The sequence below is a fragment of the Cetorhinus maximus genome, chromosome 22, assembly GCF_964194155.1.
Source record: "Cetorhinus maximus chromosome 22, sCetMax3.hap1.1, whole genome shotgun sequence".
Classification (NCBI taxonomy): domain Eukaryota; kingdom Metazoa; phylum Chordata; class Chondrichthyes; order Lamniformes; family Cetorhinidae; genus Cetorhinus; species Cetorhinus maximus.
This window is the reverse complement of record NC_135900.1, coordinates 31,587,465-31,605,743: the sequence shown is the minus strand read 5'-3', so window position 1 is coordinate 31,605,743 and position 18,279 is coordinate 31,587,465. Positions and strand designations below refer to the sequence as shown.

General features: G+C 44.0%; 1 protein-coding gene across 14 annotated transcripts in view; it reads left to right on the top strand.

The window, feature by feature from the left end:
- The window catches only part of LOC144696580 (suppressor of tumorigenicity 7 protein homolog), a 203,600-nt gene that overhangs the window by 165,676 nt on the left and 19,645 nt on the right, over positions 1-18,279 (top strand). For 11 of the 14 annotated variants that reach the window (XM_078568027.1, XM_078568029.1, XM_078568026.1 and 8 more), the window contains 5 exons: positions 3,515-3,612; positions 6,129-6,243; positions 13,548-13,620; positions 17,609-17,711; positions 18,123-18,273. In XM_078568027.1, the coding sequence (XP_078424153.1) occupies positions 3,515-3,612; positions 6,129-6,243; positions 13,548-13,620; positions 17,609-17,711; positions 18,123-18,273 (540 nt within the window). The remainder of the gene's footprint in view (positions 1-3,514; positions 3,613-6,128; positions 6,244-13,547; positions 13,621-17,608; positions 17,712-18,122; positions 18,274-18,279) is intronic. The other 3 variants (XM_078568040.1, XM_078568038.1, XM_078568037.1) reach the window with 2 other exon arrangements.

Below are 18,279 nucleotides of genomic sequence, written 5' to 3'. Positions count from 1 at the left end.
TATGACATCTTTGTCAATCTCTCCTTAAGTCCCACCTATCACTGACCTTCTATTTTGCTCTACCTGTCCACCCCTCTTATACATTAGAAAATCCATCATATTTCTGCTTCTCTTTAGCTGTGAAGAAGGGTCATATGGACTCGAAATGTTAACTCTGTTTCTCTCTCCACAGATGCTGCCAGACCAGCAGAGTTTTTCCAGCATTTTCTGTTTTTATTTTTGATTTCCAGCGTCCGCAGTATTTTGTCTTCATCAAAAGCTGCCTTGATATCAGGGACAGCAACTGTCACTTCACATCTGGAGTTCAGCTCTTTATCCATGTTTGAAGCAAGGTTGTAATGAGGTCAGGAGCCGAGTGGCCATGGTGGAACCCAAACTGGGCATCAGTGAGCAGGTTATTTCAGTGATGCTTGATAACACTGTTAGCTACACTTTCCATCATTTTGCTGAGTAGACTGATGGGGCGTTAATTGGTCAGTTTGTCCTACATTTTGTGGACAGGACATTCTTGGGCAATTTTCCACATTGTTAGGTAGCCGTCCTGGAACAGCTTGGCTAGGGGCGCAGCTTGTTGTCAGGGCCCGTAGCCTTTGCAGTATCCAGTATATTCAGCCATTTCTTGATATCACGTGGAGTGAATCAAATTAGCTGAAGACTGGCCTGGGTGATGCTGGCGACCTCAGGAGGAGGGCAAGATGGATCCTCCACTCGACACCTCTGGCTGAAGGTGGCTGCAGATGCGTCAACCTTGCCTTTTGCACTGATGTGCTGGGCTCCCCCATCATTGAGGATGGGGATATTTGTGGAGCCTCCTCCTCTGGTCACTTGTCCATCACCATTCACGACTGGATGTGGCAGGGCTGCAGAACTTTGATCTGATCCCTTGGTTGTGGGATCGCTTAGCTCTCTCTATCGCATACTGCTTCTGCTGTTTAGCATGCAAGTAGTCCTGTGTTGTAGCCTCATCTGGGAAAGGATGTGGAAGCCTCTTGAAATAGAGGCTTGGAATGTGGAGATCCTTCACTTAAGAAAATAACTTCCTTACACGTATTTGTTCAGAATCCAACTATCGCTCTTGGAATCAGAGAATATAGGGGTTCCATGATGGGGGCACTGAAACTTTTGTAGGATGGGATGGAGTTTTTTATTGGAATTTTATCGAGGCATGGTTTGAGACATTGATATTCTACATATCGGACTGGATATCAACCAAGGTCTGTTGAATGTTTAAAGGGTTGAGCCTAAACAAATGTAAGGATTCTTTCATTCAAAAAAGCATTGAATCTCAGCTAAATACCCCTATTAATTCTGCAGCGGACTGGTGTAACCAGTAGTATCCTGGTTTGAAATAGCTGTGCTCATTTAATCTTCAGTTAGGAGATTTGCAAGGAAGATATGGTCATTCCTTTTGGAAGGTGAGAAACATGACCTAATGTGGAATATTAAAGCAACTGTTGTGCTTGTAACAGCCCAATTAAAACTGAATAAGTAAAACTACCCACTTAAATAACCTTTTGTGTTTATTAAAAACCATTGGAGTGTTCTAAATTGAATCTGCAGAGACATGGCAGTAAGTATTTTATCACTACTTACAAGTCAGGGCATTACTCTGATGCTTTAATTAATGCCCTACTTCATTTCCCTCTGCAATATGTCATGTAATTATTGTAAATGATTTAAATAAGTATTTGCACAACAGCTCATGAGAACATACCTAGAAAGTTCCAGATCCTATCATATTAGGTTCTGTGGTAATTAGGAGGGAAAGCTAGAGAGTAAGGAACTCCTGTCCTTTCTTGCCCTGCTCTAGCAGTTAAATGGGATAAGATGTTTGCAGCTGCTTTTGTCAGGTAATCATTTGTAACATAAAGTGACCTGAAGCAAAAAGCAGAAAATAAATAAAGACCAATGCCAAACAAAGAAATTGCAACAGAATGTGGGACGGAGAATTGTGTGACACTGACAGATATCTCTGGCCATAATTTTTTCATTATTACATTAAGATGCACTCCAACTTTTCCACTTATTCCCTCAAGAAAACATGACCATGATTTCTCTGAGGGATAACGCTGATATATCAGATAGATAATGGGTGTGCGCCCCGACGTCACCGCACGTCATTTTGATCTTTCGTTCGGCGGGCGTGCACCAGAGTAAGCTGTGTGCCCGCCAAGCTGTCAAAGGCCTGTTAAGACCATTAATAAACCAATTAACCAAATTGACGGGGCTGCCTATCCAACCTTAAGGTTGGCGGGCAGGCAAAGAGCCCAAGTGGCCTTCGCATTTTTCATGAAACCTCATCCACGGGCGGGTGAGGTTTCATGAAGCGTATATTAAATTAATAGATAATTTTCGAACATTTCATAAACATATCCCAGCTCATGTGACGCTGTCACATGAGGGGAGATGTGTAAATGATTTTTTAACCTTCTTTACTAAAAATTTTCATTATGAAATTAATCTCCCTGAGACAGCTCTGTGCCTCAGGGAGATTTCTGTGCTCTTTCGCACACGTGCGTGAAGGAGCGCAGGCCCCGACTCTCCCTCCTCCCCCCGCCCACACAGGTAATGCTGAGCGCTACCGGGCGCGTGTCACGCTGGGCGGGCCTTAATTGGCCTGCCCATGTAAAATGGCGGCGCGCAGCCGATCGCAGGCGGCAGTCGGCTCCCCGCCCGCTCCCGACCGGCCTGCTCGACAGGCAAAAGATTCTGCCCAATGTGATAATGCCCAGATTTATATTTATTTCGCTTCCCACTTCTAACTCTTTCTAATCCCTGTAGGTTATCAAATGAGTACCTTGCTGAATAATTAGGTGAGGGCGATTGCTAAATGGAGACTTTATAAAGCCCGGCAGTTCTGTTGCGTCAGACTGGTTACTGGACAAATGGCTGTTAATTCAGATCAAGGGATCAGAGGCAAGTGAGCCCTATATCCAATTGAGTATAGAATGCATCCTTTGCAGCCTTCTAGACAAGACATATTTTGTATTCATTTTGACATCAGTTTGTACAAATTTGTAACAGCTACACACAAGAAAGGCGAGACTGAAGAAAGCACAGACTCTGTGAATCCATTCAGAGGTATATTAGTCCGCTAATATAATTCATCACGTCATTTTTTAAAAATTAGAATGTGGTTTGAATGAAGCCCTCTGTAGCTGTCAGTTTAACTAGCATTACAACATAATCCTTATGCTTTTATAAAGGTACCGAATGTTTTTTGAACTGCACTATTTTAAAACTGCTTTGAAAATGTAAAATATTTTCCAGGTACTCTAAGGATTAATTTACAACGTCCTGTGATTGAAGTTAAAAGAAAAAAGGTTGCTTTTTTTGAATTCTGAGTTTTGATGCAAGGAATTAACTGAAGGATGAAGGAGATAGATCAATGATTACCTAATGGAATAGAGGAACAGGCTTGAGGGGCTGAATGGCCAACTTCCGCTTCTCGGTTCATAGGTAAACCATTGTCTTCACCACTGAAAACGTACATACAGGATGTTCTGTCTTTCAGGGAGGGACACAAACGTGTTAGTTTACATTAAAAGAAGATTGGCAATGTGTTCGAGAAAACTGGGAAGGACAAGAGAAGCAGTAAAGATGATGCGGGATGTGAGTAGAAGTGGACATTGTCAGAACAATGCAGTTGTGGCTGGTTGTATGTGATAATCTGGTTAAAAGGACTGAAATGTTTGAACGGATTATTAGAAAGGTGGACTATTCCTATTCAGTCAGTAATCTGGAGACAATGGCCTGGGTTTTCATCACCCAGGTGGGCAGCAAGAGTCGGGAAAATTCCCGGCCTGGCCAGCCCGCCTCAGGAGAAAGTGTCTACAAAGGTGGGATCTTCATTTCCAGGGGGCAGGAAGCAAGAGTCAAAAAAATTCCCGGCCTGGCCTGCCCGCCTCAGGAGAAAGTGTCTACAAAGGTGGGATCTTCATCGCCAAGGGCAGGTTTGGGCTGCGGTTGAGCCAGCCGACTTGGGAAAGAGTCCAAAGCAGCCACAGGGCCTGCCGGGTGCAGAGGCGGGCTATTTATAAGGACCACCTCCGTGCTATGGGACTTCATCCCAGTCAAAATAAAACCACAAAGGCCCTTCAGCCCTCACATCCCCTCCCCCCTGCATGCACTCCTCATGTCCCCTATGCTAAGGCATGCCCTCCACTCACCCAGGTGGCTCCTCATGTCCCCTATGCCAAGCTATGCCCTCCACGTTATGTATTCTAGACTGAGAGCCCAGACATCCATGACTCTAATAAAACACCTGAGCCCCGGGGAAAACATTGCTTGATTGTCAGTTCTGGCTCTCTGGTCTCTGCTACCAATTTCACAATATCTATTTACAGAAGGTTAAGAGGTTTCAAGTGCCTGCAGTTTTTGTAATTGATATTTTAAAGGTTTGCATGATTGTCACTTTTTTATTGCACTGTAGTGAAAGGACTTTTTTCTAGCATAGTAGAAATTAATAAATTAATGACTTTTTTGACTTTCATGTATTTTTACACATCCTATTGCCACTATAGAGTTCGTTGGTTCTAAACAGTATATAGTGGGTGAATGGCATGGAAGTGGCATAGCTTGGCATAGGGGGCATGCAGGGCCATGGGGGAATGGGTGCAGGGACATAACCTGGCATAGGAGCATGAGGGGGCATGGGAGGGGTGGAGGGGTATAGCTTGGTAGAAGGAGCATGAGCAGCCATGGGGGCAAGTGGGGGGCCACCTTGGCATATGGGTCATAAGGGGCCATGGGGGTGGGTGGAGGGCATACTTAGGCATGGGGGATGGTGGGTGGAGGACATAGCTTGGCATAGATTGCATGAGGAGGACTTTCTGAACTTTCCTTTTCACAGGTCCCCTCATACAGACTATAGTTCACGACACCTCTAAGGTGCTGTGAATCACAAGTCTCGCCTGATAATTGTGGAGGACTTGGCAATGCCTGTACCCGCAATGGAGCTGACCAGGTCGGGCATGCCGGGTGAGGGTTCGCGATAAACCAGCCCGCACACTTATAAGGCACTCCTGAAAATCGCACAGCCAGGTGGGGTCGGGAATCCCAGAATCGGGACCTGCCCGCCATTTTCAAAGGGTTCCTGAGTCATCCTGACTTGGCGAAAATCCAGGCCAATGGGTGAAATTTTTAAAACGACCTGATGCTCCCACAATTTCCTGCTACGTGCTGGTATGTTCCTGGAAATATCCTGATTCAGTGGGTAAATAGATAACTACCTGCAAGTGGAACGTAGAGCAGCTGATTTCTCACGGCTGAATGGCCTCCCATTGGCCCTCCAGTCTCAGGGGCTGGCCTGCTGTCCTCAATTGAATGGTGAGCGCACTCCTTGGCCACTAATTGACCAGCTTGTAAAAAATCACATTGGGTGTCAGGTGCCAGCACAGCGTGGGGGTCAGGACCCAGAAATGCGCCCGATATCCCAACCCAGAAAGTCCCAGAACTAAAATCCAGCCATTTGAGACTGCGTCCTGTAATAACAATATTGCCTATAGCACCTGACTGAAAACATGCAGAAGTCAGCGTGATATTGTTGACACGTGATGCTCTCCTTCTGCGCTATTTATCATTTAAGAACACAAGCATATCAAAATGAGCATAATATTGAATTCGAATTAAAAATAATCCTCCAGCATAATATTCAAAGCATGTTATGCTTCTCCTTGGATCAACATAAATCTGTAAACAATAAATATTACCATTTTACCTTGTAAAACATTGTACCAGTCTCCTTCGATAAGCCATTGTTGTGTTGCATCAGCATTGTGCACAACAGATTAAGTATTTTAAAGAATAACTAATTTAACCACTCACATTTGTTGAAGTTAGGATCTGGAGCCTCAGCAAACCAGCTGAACAAATCCACCCAGCCTGTACTAGTTATAACATAAAATTCAGATGCTGCAAGGTTAGCAGAGAATCCGAATTAAACTTACATGTGCTGGTTTAAAAACTTGGAACTATCAACACAAATGGACAAAAGTTCTGATCTGTTGAAATTACGTAATCCAAATGGGTCAATTTACTTTGCAGTACCCTTAATGCCTTTTTGTTTTACAAATCCCAAGCTTATTACCAACTGTATTTATCAGTCTAACTGTCAATTTGTTTTACAGTTGATGAAGGAGTTCCCTCTTCTCAGTATGTTCAACATCCATGAAAATTTACTGGAGGCACTTTTAGAGCTACAGGCCTATGCCGATGTGCAAGCAGTTTTAGCCAAATATGATGGTGAGTCCTTGTTAAGTGATAAAATCAGAGTATTTTTGTACACTGGAGGAAAGGTGGGAAAATAGTTGGCAGATAGTTTGGTTAACAGCAACAACTGCAACTTGTATTCATATGGTGCCTTTAAACCTAGTAAAACATCCCAAGGTGCTTCACTGAAGCATTAATGATTTTGCCTGATAGCAAATAAGTGCAGAGATGCTTCTTTGAGCTCTCTGTCCAGTCAGAGTCTGAAGGTGCTGTTTCATGTTCATATTTCTGCCTGTATTTCCAAGGGATTTTCCCTAACCTGTTCTCCTCAAGGCCCTGCCTCTTGCTGGGGACATTGTTCCACAAATTCTGGCAGCCTTTCGTTACCTTATCAACTTAAGCTTTCTTCATAGGTGAAACTGGACAATGAGAATTGAAATAAAAACAGAAAATGCTGGAAAAACTCAGCAGGCCTGGCAGCATCTACAGAGAGAGAAACAGAATTAACGTTTCGAATCCACATGACTCTTGTTCTTCAGTGAGAATTGAAAGCTATTCATTCACGGAGTGTATGTCGGCTGAACCCAGTTGCACTCTCATCCACCGTCCTTAAATATAAAGCTTCCAGCAGGGTTCCCTGGATAGCCAACAGGTTTGCGAATCCTCAGAACATTTTCTTCTCCCTAACCTAGGTGTGTTGAGACTAATTGTAAAGCTTCATTGCTGTTGGTTGAGAGAAGCTCACTCAGACAGACCACAGATCAAGCTTGGGATCTTTTATCTGAATGGCTTAGTATAGAATCATGTGGTCCATTCTAAAAGGAATGACCCTAACAGCACTGTGGGTGTATCTACACCACATGGACTGCAGCGGTTCAAGAAGGCACCAACACCTTCTCAAGGGCAGTTGGGGATGGGCATTAAAAAAGCCAGTGATGCCCACATCCCATGAACAAATAGAAAATAAATTCTCCAACTCAGCCACTGGGAATGATTCTGGAGTCATTTTCAATTTAAGAATTAAATTCATGTTGCATATGAGACGGTCATGAACATAACAGTAATTCACACGAGGCCAGATAAAAAGGTATAATTATCCCTCTCTTTGTTATCACGCTGCACTTTTGTAGCTAATGCTCCTGGATGAGCAATCCAGAGCGTCCGAGGAATGAGAGTTTAAATCCTACCACGCCAGTTTGAGAATTTGAATTCCATTTTAAAAATCTGGAAATAGAAAGCCGGTTTCAGTAAAACTGACCATGGAGCTGTTGGATTGACTTAAAAACCCCATTGCCTCACTAATGCCTTTTATGGAAAGAAACCTGCTGTCCTTATCCAGTCTGGCCGATGTGTGACTCCAGACCCACACTAACGTACTCATGGGGCAGGATTTTTCGCTGAGCGGGCGGGCTTGCGCCTGACTTGCTCGAACGTAAATTGACACGCGATGATGTTGGGCGAGGGTCCTGATGTCATCGCGCACTCGCGCGATATTTTGGTCGGTGGGCGTATGCGGGAGTCGGCAGCGTGCCCGCCGACAATTAACAGGCCTATTAAGGCCATTCATTAAATTATTAATTGAATGCAATTTTTTGCTGAAAGGCAAAATGGTCAAGCAGCCTTTGCATTTTTTTGTGAAACCTCATCCACATTTTTAAAATTTCATCCTAATTTCTAACATGTCCCTGCTCAGGTGACAGACTCATATGAGCGGGAACATGTGTTTGGACATTTTAAAAATCTCCAATTTTAATTTTCAAAACTCTCCCTCTCCCTGAGGCAGCTCCGTGCGAGCTTACACTCTCGCCCTCCTTCCAGCCCCCCTCACCCCCACACAGGCATCGCTGAAGCATGCATTTCACGCTGGGCGGGCCTTAATTGTCCCGCCGGCGTGAAATCGCCGTCCAGCCCCGGTAAGGGCAGGTCGGCTTCGCCCTCCCCCACCGAGCCCGCCCGATAAGGGCAAAATTCTGCCCTTAATTGCGCTGTGGGGTGGCCTAGCAAGCCACTCAGTTGTATTAAACCATAGAAAAAGAATAATTGCATCAGTTCAAGAAAAAGGCTCGCCACCAGCTTCTTAGGGCAACTGGAGATGAGCAGTAAGTGCAGACTTGCTAGCAACACCCACATCCTGATCGAGGTGTACAAGATTACGAGGGGCATGGAGAGGGTGGATAGGGAGCAGCTGTTCCCCTTAGTTGAAGGGTCAGTCACGAGGGGACGTAAGTTCGAGGTGAGGGGCAGGAGGTTTAGGGGGGATGTGAGGAAAAACTTTTTGACCCAGAGGGCGGTGACGGTCTGGAATGCGCTGCCTGGGAGGGTGGTGGAGGCGGGTTGCCTCACATCCTTTAAAAAGTACCTGGATGAGCACGTGGCACGTCATAACATTCAAGGCTATGGGCCAAGTGCTGGTAAATGGGATTAGGTAGGTAGGTCAGGTGTTTCTCACGTGTCGGTGCAGACTCAATGGGCCGAAGGGCCTCTTCTGCACTCTGTAATTCTGTGAATAAACAAAAGAATGGAAATTGAGCTTTTGTGGTTGGCAAGCAAAGAATTAAGACAAGAATCTTTGATTCAACTAAGGAATGAAAAATAAACATAACTTCAGGAGAATTGACTTTAAGTAAACTTTAAATCTCTATTGAAATTCAAATATACAGAAGAAAAATATTTTTAATTTGCAAGACTGACATAGACATTGTAGTTTTGTTTACGTATTATTGATACTGTTTTATATGTTAAAGTCCTCAGATAAATTCTGCACAGAAATACAATTGGTTGGTAATTCTTGTTTCAGGTACAATTTGAGAAATAATTTCTTGTGCACTTTGTGGGCTTTTAGATGTCAACTCTGTTTTGCTATATTTTGCCTGAGCACTGTAGACCAGCAAATTGAAACCATCACCGAGCAAGAATTTGTTTGTTCCAGGCGTAAATGCTCTGATCTTACAATCTATTGAAGATGTTGCATTCATTGTTGCTAAACACTGTGCTAAGCAACAGCAGTGAATGTGCTGTGCATTCAAAGGAACACTGCCTAATTTATAACGTCATGACTGTGATTTTTGAAGGTCAGTCTGTATCGGGTGGGCTTTTTAAACCTTTGCTTTTGAAGAATTGAACCCAAAATATGGAGAAGAGCTGCCTCTTTCACTTAAAACACCTAAATGTTGTTGTATTTTGGAAACCATTACATCTCCAGTATTTTGTGCCGTAGTTCATTCAGTGTAATACTAGCGTTTACTGTAATGCTGCAGCATTGTTTATTTGCTAGGCCAATTAGTTGTTGTCATGCTGGTGTGCGCCAGTTACCAAGGTGATAAGTTAATCTTTACCTCATTTTGCTTTTGGGAAGCTAACTCCGCTCTGTTTTTTAGTATTTAGTCCAGTGCTTCCCAAACTATTTTCCAATGTGACCCCATTTTAACACATGAAGATTAATGTGACCTCAGATACCAGCAAACAAAGGACAGCAATAAGTAGTAATGTTCAGTATATAAGCATTAAAGTTTGCTTACTATAGGTCAACGGCCTGAATCCTCAAAGCAGGAGCAGTCACTGTCAGATTGCTACTCCACTCCTACTTTCCTGTGCCACGCCAGAGCTCCGCGTTTCTGGCCGGGACTTCTGATCCCTGCTTCTCCGGAAATGCAGAGCGTGTCCCGAAATTGAACCACTTATTTGTAGCAATAGATTATCAGGGGAAGACAAGCCTTGTCCTCTTTTTATGGCACTAGCTGCAGTATTCTGGTAAGTAAAGAGTTTAAATGTCCCGAAGTCTCTTTGAAAAGCTACAGAGAGAAGGTAAGTGTGTAAGGGTTAGGATGGCACGTGGGTAGGGTGGCAGGTGGGTGAGGTAGTAGGATGGGGCGGGTGGTAGCTGGATAGGTGGGTCAGTTTTGGTGGGGTTAGGTTTAGGGTTACGGTTGGGGGCTAGTCAGATCAGGCCGGTGTGGGGGGAAGTCGGATGGTGGGGGCTTATCGAATTGGGGCAGATGTGGGTTGGGGGTGGGGGGGTCAGCGTGAGTGATTGGGGGTCAGTTGTATAGTTACCCAGGAGTTAGACTAGGATTTTTCTGCCTGATATTTCCTGGGTAACTAACTTTCCAGGTAAGTAAGACAGAACTGTCTGAAGTCTCTGGCTCTAACTTTGAGACTTTTGCGGAGGGCCCCTGGGAGCAGGGTAATTGCCCATCGGAAGTTCAGACTTCCCGGGCAATTTCCACGGAATCATTGCACTGGGACTTCTGGTAAACCAAATAAATAATTTAAACCCCCTTATTGAGGCAGCGGTAGACATCCTGTCTCTACCATGACGCCCAGAGAGGTAGCCCATTGTTTAGTTTCCAATACTTCCCACTGTCGCCTTATAAACGAACATAGGCCATCTTTGATTTGTAATTACTTCAGGTTTATTTACCAGCTTCTCAAGGCTGCATTTAAAAATTTCAATTCCCAAATTATAAGTTACGCTCCTAAAACGTATCAATCATAAAATTAGATATTCGTAACACATGACAGAGTTAAAGAGTCACGACAAAGACCATTGACAGAACAAAGGATTCCTGACATCCCCTATCAGCCTCCCCTCTACATGTGAGGATGTGTAAAGATAAAATTAAGCCTATTGACTATGCCTACATTGATGGCCACATGTGTGAAGTGCCAGAGAGTGACCAGTATTCATGGTATCATACCTCCTCAAGGAGAGGAGGAAGACAAAGGGGGAAAGATGGAAGATAAAGGAGAAATAAAAGTATTGAACTATTCAGCTGTGCTCATAATGGCCATTAATAGATTCATTATAAATTGTTTTGATTGGATGGACATTTGTGACCGATTCCTGATGAGGTCTCACAATAGAGATGATTCATTTTAAAATTACACTGACTGATGAAAAGAGTTTCAGGTTGACATTTTAACCATGTTGTCAGAATTGCAGGTTGCAGAGAATCAAAAGAGTCACCTAGATTGCTTGTAGAGACCATGTAGGAGGCAGTTTACAAGCAGCCAAATGACACTGAAACATTTAGTGCTAGCGTATTCATATTGTGCTAATAGAGCATCACCCATGACCAGGGATTTAAATCTTTTTTTAAAAATTCAAACAGTTAGTAGACTTTGGCCCCAGTGTTAGTAGGGAGCTCCTGCCAATCCACCTGTGTGGGTTGGATTGTTGAGATTAGATTCTAACATGAATTCTCAGCATTAGCAGAGCTTAGTAGCCTGTACTCTAAACACACAGCTGCTTTGGGACACCTGGGGTGGATTCTTGGTGTGTTGGTGATGGTCTCGCCTGCTGGCTGGAGGGCCCGTGAGGGACCCGCGGTGCTTCTTCAGGAAGGCCCACCGAACCCCCACACACCCATCAGGCAATGGCGAGGCCACTGACGGGCCTTGCCCTGGAATCAGGACCCTGGGGGCAGAAGTCCCACCTATCAAGCAGCCCTTGCGCTCAGCAGCGCCACTGAGAAGGCCATGGCTGTTGCTGAAGGACACCCCTGAGTCCCGGGGTTACGGAGGACCCAGGCTACAAGAAAGTAATGTGCGGATGGGAGGGGAGGTTATGTGGGGTGGGGATTGCGGAGAGGGGGGGGATGGGGGCATGCAAGGGGTCAGATGCAAGGGAAGAGGTGTGGCTGTCAGCGCAGCCCCCCCACCCCTGCCCCCGATGTCCAGTACCTCCTCCCTTGATCAGGCACTGATTGCCTTTGAGGGACTCGAGAGAAACCTACCCCTTAATTGGCGAACGGGCAGGAAGGTCGGCCATAGGCCTTCCTGCTCAGAACTTAATTCTGGTGGAGGCAGAAAGGCAGCAGGTTTCAGGTACGCCACCACCCTGCCCAAGTAAATGCCCTTCCCATCTCCTAGCTCGCCACCAACGAGAGCAGAAGATTCCACCCCTTGTTTACACAACAGCAGCACAGACCACTTATTCCAGAATCCAGCGAGCACCTTTTGCATTTAGTCTCCAGCAATTCATATTGGCAAAGGGCTATTAATTGCGTTACATTTGTTGTTTGTGTTTGAGTTTAGCAATATATGGACTGCCGGGCTATAACTCATGCTTTCCATCTGAATTCATACTGAAATAGTTTGGAGTTGGTCCACCAGGAAGCCCTTCATGTTTGCTGTAATAAATTTACCCGATTTTTCCAGTATGTGTCTTAACCTTACTTCCAGCGCCTGCCAACTCCATGACTCTCAACACCTGGAGAACCAGGTGCTCCAAGTTCCCCCAAAGTCATACACCATCCTGATTGGGTGTGTATGACTGTTACTTCACTGTGCTGGGTCAAAGTCCTTGAATTCCTATTTTACACCATCTCGTGAGCACCATCACCACAAGGGCTGCAACAGCACAAGAAGGCAATGGGGACTGGCTCTAAGGACAGTAAAGAATAGGCATTAAATTCTGCCTTCCCAGAAGAGAGAAACAGTTTGGACCAGTACTCTTATTTCCCAGTTTTTACTGGTGTTCCATTTTAAGCTATACAAGACCAGTTCAGACCAGTCTTCTTCTTCCCCAGTTTTTACTGCTTTTTTCCTTCTGGCTTGCTAGTGTCATCCACGTTCTGAGAACAAATAAAATTAACAATCTCAGTCTAGATCAATCCTGAATTTGCAGGAATCCTGAGCATGTATATAAGTAAGTATTTAGTATCAGTAAGCACATCAGAGCATCTATCTCCCTAAGTTCAAGCTAACTGAAAATGTTTTGGCTTGAAGTTTCATGGGGGGGAAAAAAATGCATTAATTTCCTTGTATGGGCTCAAATTGAAGGAAATTGTACATTAATTTCAGAAGTTCAGGCGCAGACACTGAGACCTTCACCAAAGATTTGGTGAATGATCTGTAGACATGGTACAGGGCTAGGAGGATGGTTTCTCATACAAAAATATTTCTATTTTCATGTAAAATGCTGTCATCCTTGGGAGAATATGAAAATTGCAGTTTACAGTCTACACAGATTGCAATCTAATTTTAACGCACTGAGATGCTTTTATACTTTAAAAATTTCCAAAAGTCTACAGAGCAGAATGAACCAATATAAAATCTGTCAAGCCCATGTACGGTAATCCAGGCACCATGAATTGATGACAATGTGAACAATTCTTTCTATGATGGATTACTTACTGGATTCTTTCTGCATGGAGTTTTTCTGAGTTTTGGATCAGTTAAGAAAAATGGAAAAAGGAACTCCTGAAAGGTAGACTCGGCTAAGAGCAAATGTTTTGTGGGAAAATTCATTCCACTGTTAAGAGAAATGGAGTTCCTTGATTTTTGTCGTGTGTTGACGTCATTTAATGATGGATTTCTTCTCTCTTTTATGACAGATATTAGCTTACCAAAGTCAGCAACAATATGTTACACAGCGGCACTACTTAAAGCAAGAGCAGTCTCTGACAAGTAGGTATTCTCAACATAGTTAATCCTAGCATAATGTCAAGAATGACATTATTGATCAAAAAGACTGAAACAGATTAAATATGTATGGCATAATATTCAGATATGTAGTGCAGAAAAAATGCGCACGAAGAGTAGCCTTAGAGGTCCAAAGTGGAATCCATGGCACACGTGCTAACTTTGGTGCGAACCATGCTTGGTGCCATATTGGTGAAAGTGTTAGTGTACCTTCAGTGAGCGTCCTCCAGAAGTATTCAGAGTTGGCAGATCATGATGTAATTTAGCAAGTAACACTGAATTAATGCCATTTCTGCCATTTTGGAGCTCAACGCTCCAAGCTGTCTCTTGATTATGCACAATTGAACAAGTGTTCAGTAGCAGGAGAGAAATGACACTAGTGATATTTAAAGGATCATCAACTACTTTCAGGCTAGTTGCTGATTGATTTCTACTGGCTGTTGCTATGATTGGACGAGTGCTTTTTGGAGTTGTTTAAAATTGCTAAAGTCTACACTGAGTGGTGTGGCGCATGCTAAAGGACATGGCCCTGACTTCAAGGCTTCTGCACAAACCACTTGCTCCCAGACGTAGGTATTCCACTTGGAATACAGCATGATTGGGAGAATGAGCAGAAGGCATGCAGAACAGGACAAGCTGCCTGAAGGGGGAGGAGGAGAAGGAAGGGAAGAAGTACATTCAACAGGAGGCCATATTTGCCCAAAGTATTCAGGGAGCAAATCCCTTATCTGAACCTCAGCAAAGAACAATGTGCAAGCCATCTGTGCTTAAGTAAAGATGTCCTCACTAAAATCTGCCACCTGTTGTAGCCACAACTGCAATCTCAGAGCATGACAAGGACTGCATTGCCAGTGACTCTGAAGATGACCGTGGGTTGTGAGCTTTTATACTTCGGGTCGTTCTGAGCTGGTGGTAGATATTTAAAACACCCTGCAGTTTCCCATTCAATGTCCCGCAGGGGAGGTAACTGATGCTTTCTATTCAAAGAGTTGAATATATTTCATCCCCTATTGCCAGAGAGCAACAAGCAGAGTGTGCATGTGACTTTACAATGATTGCAGGCTCCCTCATGGTACAGGGTGCCATAGATAGCACACACATCACTTTGCCGGCACTGAATGTCTACTCTGAGTTGTACTGGAACCGGAAGGCATTTCACTCACTCAGTGACCAGTTGGTGTGCGACTGGTCAGTGCAGGTCAATGCCCAGTATCCTGGCAATTGTCATGATGGCTTCATTCTGTGGCAGTCTGATGTATCATCAGCATTTGAGCCACCACAACAAACCAGAGGGTGGCTACTGGGTGATAAGAGCGATCCACTGATCACATGGCTGTTGCCTGAGAGCCTCTTTCTGACTCTGCTGCCCAAGAAGAACTTATCCAGCTGCAATAACAAGAAACGCAACCCTAATTCCCCATTCACCAACAGCCCCACACCTTCCCTCTGTCATCAACCATTACTGCATCTGCTTAGCCACAATGTAATAATAATAATCATATGGTATTTTATTCAAGAAACACATTTAAAGCCCAAAGGCTGAATTGCGGTGTAACTTGTATAAAAAATTCATTTGTAGGCTGTAATCAGGTTATAAACATGGAAACATGTAACAATCAAATGTGAGAATGAAGCAGAGCCTAGTACCTCAAATGGAATAAATCAAACCTTAACATTATGAACATAAAATAAATATTCTGAACAAATTTTAAAATCAAAAATTTCGAATATTGCATACAAATGTCAACTAATCGACCGTGTGCATTCCCTTAGTGTCTTCCCTGTGCCTTTCCTAGTACTCCTGCACAGTGCTACCCCAGTGGTTACAGTATGGCTGGTTGAAGGCTATGCTGGAGACTGCTGATGGCCTGGGACTGCACCAACTTGACATGGATGGCAACAGCCTCTGGGCTGGCTGGCTGACAGGCATCAGCAAGGGCACTGCTGGTGAGCTGGCATCAGTGCTTTCCTTTCACTTTGCCCTGGCTATAAGCCACTCGTATCTGGTGCCTCACCAAGTGCATATCCAGTCTGTGTGCTCCCCTCTAATGTACACACTGTGCACCATTCCAGCTGGTGGCTGCAAGTGTGACAATGAGTGACAGTGTTTCTTCATCTTCACAATTTTCTTGCTGTTCCACCACTGCCTGGCCAGGTTGTACTATGCTTTCTGAAAAGAGAAAGTCAGAAGGGTAGGGTTGTGGTGAGGGGATGGGGAGAAAGTAAGAGATGCAGATTTACACCATCAACAGCTTGTAAATCACAAGGAAGTGTGGAATGAGGGGAACATGGGTGTTGCACTCCATATATCCACGTGGTGAAGGATAGAACTGGACCTTAATTTTTACACAGTTTATAAGCAATATACGAGCTCAAGTGAACTCCCAGTTAATGGCTGCCACCTGAACACAATTAAACACTCAATTACTATACACTGGGATGTGGGAAGAAAGATTATGTATGAGCATAATGTCATTTTCAGTTGTTTCAGCTCTGCCACTGGTTATGGTCTCATCAATGCTCCAATGATAGCCATCAATCTCCTGGATAGGGATAATAACATGCAGGGGTGCCATTCCCCCTCTGGTTAGCTCCTGCTGCTCTGGCTGTGTGCTACCTTGTCCTGCAAGACAGAGGGAAGTGTGTCAGTTTGCAGCAATCAGTTTGGATGATGTGGCTGTCATGATTGAATAGCTGGCAATGTGTGCAGACTGGGAGATGTGGGTATGAGGCTTGGAACAGTTCTAAGCATGTGAGGGTGAGGTGAATCTATGAATGTGATGTATGAGCCCTGATTGATGGAGATTGTTGGTAGGTGAGTGATTGTGAAACATCAAACAGTGTCAGAGGCGAGTGGTGCAGTTTGTGGAATATAGCATCTGAAGATGAAATCAATGACCTTATCTATTTGTGTGAGGCCATTGAACTTTTTGCAGCCCTGCATCCAGATTCACGGGGTCTGACTCCTGGAATTGACCACCACAGCTTTCTGCCCTCACTGCCTTGTGAGAGCTTGTCTGGATTGCCTGCTGGTCCCCTGCCGGAATAACCCATCTCTCCTTCCCGGCACCTCCTTGGCTAAGGCCTCCAGTGCAGCGACCGAAAATCTTGCAGCCCACCCTTTCATGTGTTATGCACTTCATGTGCCTTTCCCAGGTCAGAATCAGCTCTAGAATTGCTTTCAGCACCTGCTTCAGCCACCTCTGCTTTGAAGAGCTGCTGGCTGGATTTAACTGATGCTAGCCTCTCATAATTTTGGGCCCCCTGTTGAAACGTGCAGCCACTAAACAGCACTTCATGCCGGCTGCACACTGCAATCATGTTAACTAGCAGGCAACGCGTGGCATGCTGTCAGCAGCAGAGCAACTGGCTTAGGTTAACCCCACATCGTAATCACACAGTTGCTTTCGTAGGCTGTCGAATTTAGTCCCCATTAATTCATTAAATATTGTGTTCATGGTTTATGACATTTGAATTTGAGGATGAGATGACACCTAGTCGTGTCTCCCAAATGTTCATTATTTATTCTATACATAAACCATCTGATAGATTAACGGTTCAAATGGACACCCTCCCTCAGAACTGATAAAGTAAGGCAAATAGGTCCTTTATAGGATGGATTAAAACAAGGGGGAGAGAGAGAAACAAGAAATAAAGTCACAATTTAATAGAAAGGAAAATTAAATGGGCTGTAGAGCAGGTGGCTTATCTGCTACTGTCAGTTGGCCGACTGTGCTCAAATTGAAAATTAGTCCATAATATAATATTTTGGGGCACCAGTATCTCTTGATACTTTCATGACTTCTGTGAGGGTGGAGCAATAGCAGATGGTGCAATGAGATATAAAGAGTCCCTTTCTTGAGTACTGGGTTTCTGGGAACCCGGTGTGTCATTCTGCATGTTCTTCAGTGGTCCACAAAGTCGTGCGGTTTCATGATGTAAACTGTGATGAATGGTTTTGCTGTTGTTGTAGATTCTCACCAGAGGCTGCCTCCAGGCGAGGGCTGAGTACTGCAGAGATGAATGCTGTAGAAGCAATACACAGGGCAGTAGAATTTAACCCACATGTACCCAAAGTGAGTGGCTGCTCTTTTCTCCATTAGTTCACAAACTAATAGCTTTGTTTGTAAATGCTAATTGTAATGTTTTATGATTTGAAATTGGCTTGCAATCTCTTACCATTTGTCAGTAGAAAAGGCATGAAGGAGGAGTTGTTTGTAATTGTGGGGAAGTGGAAGGCAATGAGGGAAATCTCTGTGACTGACATGTCTGTCTAAAACTGACAGTTAAATTAATTCTAAAATAGTGCTATTAAACACTTGATGCCTGACAAGTCGAATAGCAAATAGGCTATTTAGTCATTTACAAGACAAAAAAAAAATTCATGTGAAACATGCTAAGGTTTCAAAGAGTTAATGACTCTATTTACAGTTCTTGGTCTTCCAACAGTGTCTTTTATAAAAATTACTTTTTTTCTTTTTTTTTAGTATTTATTAGAAATGAAAAGTTTAATACTGCCACCAGAACATATTTTGAAGAGAGGGGACAGTGAAGCAATAGCATATGCATTCTTCCATCTTCAACACTGGAAACGGGTAGAAGGAGCTCTCAACCTATTACATTGTACCTGGGAGGGAAGTAAGT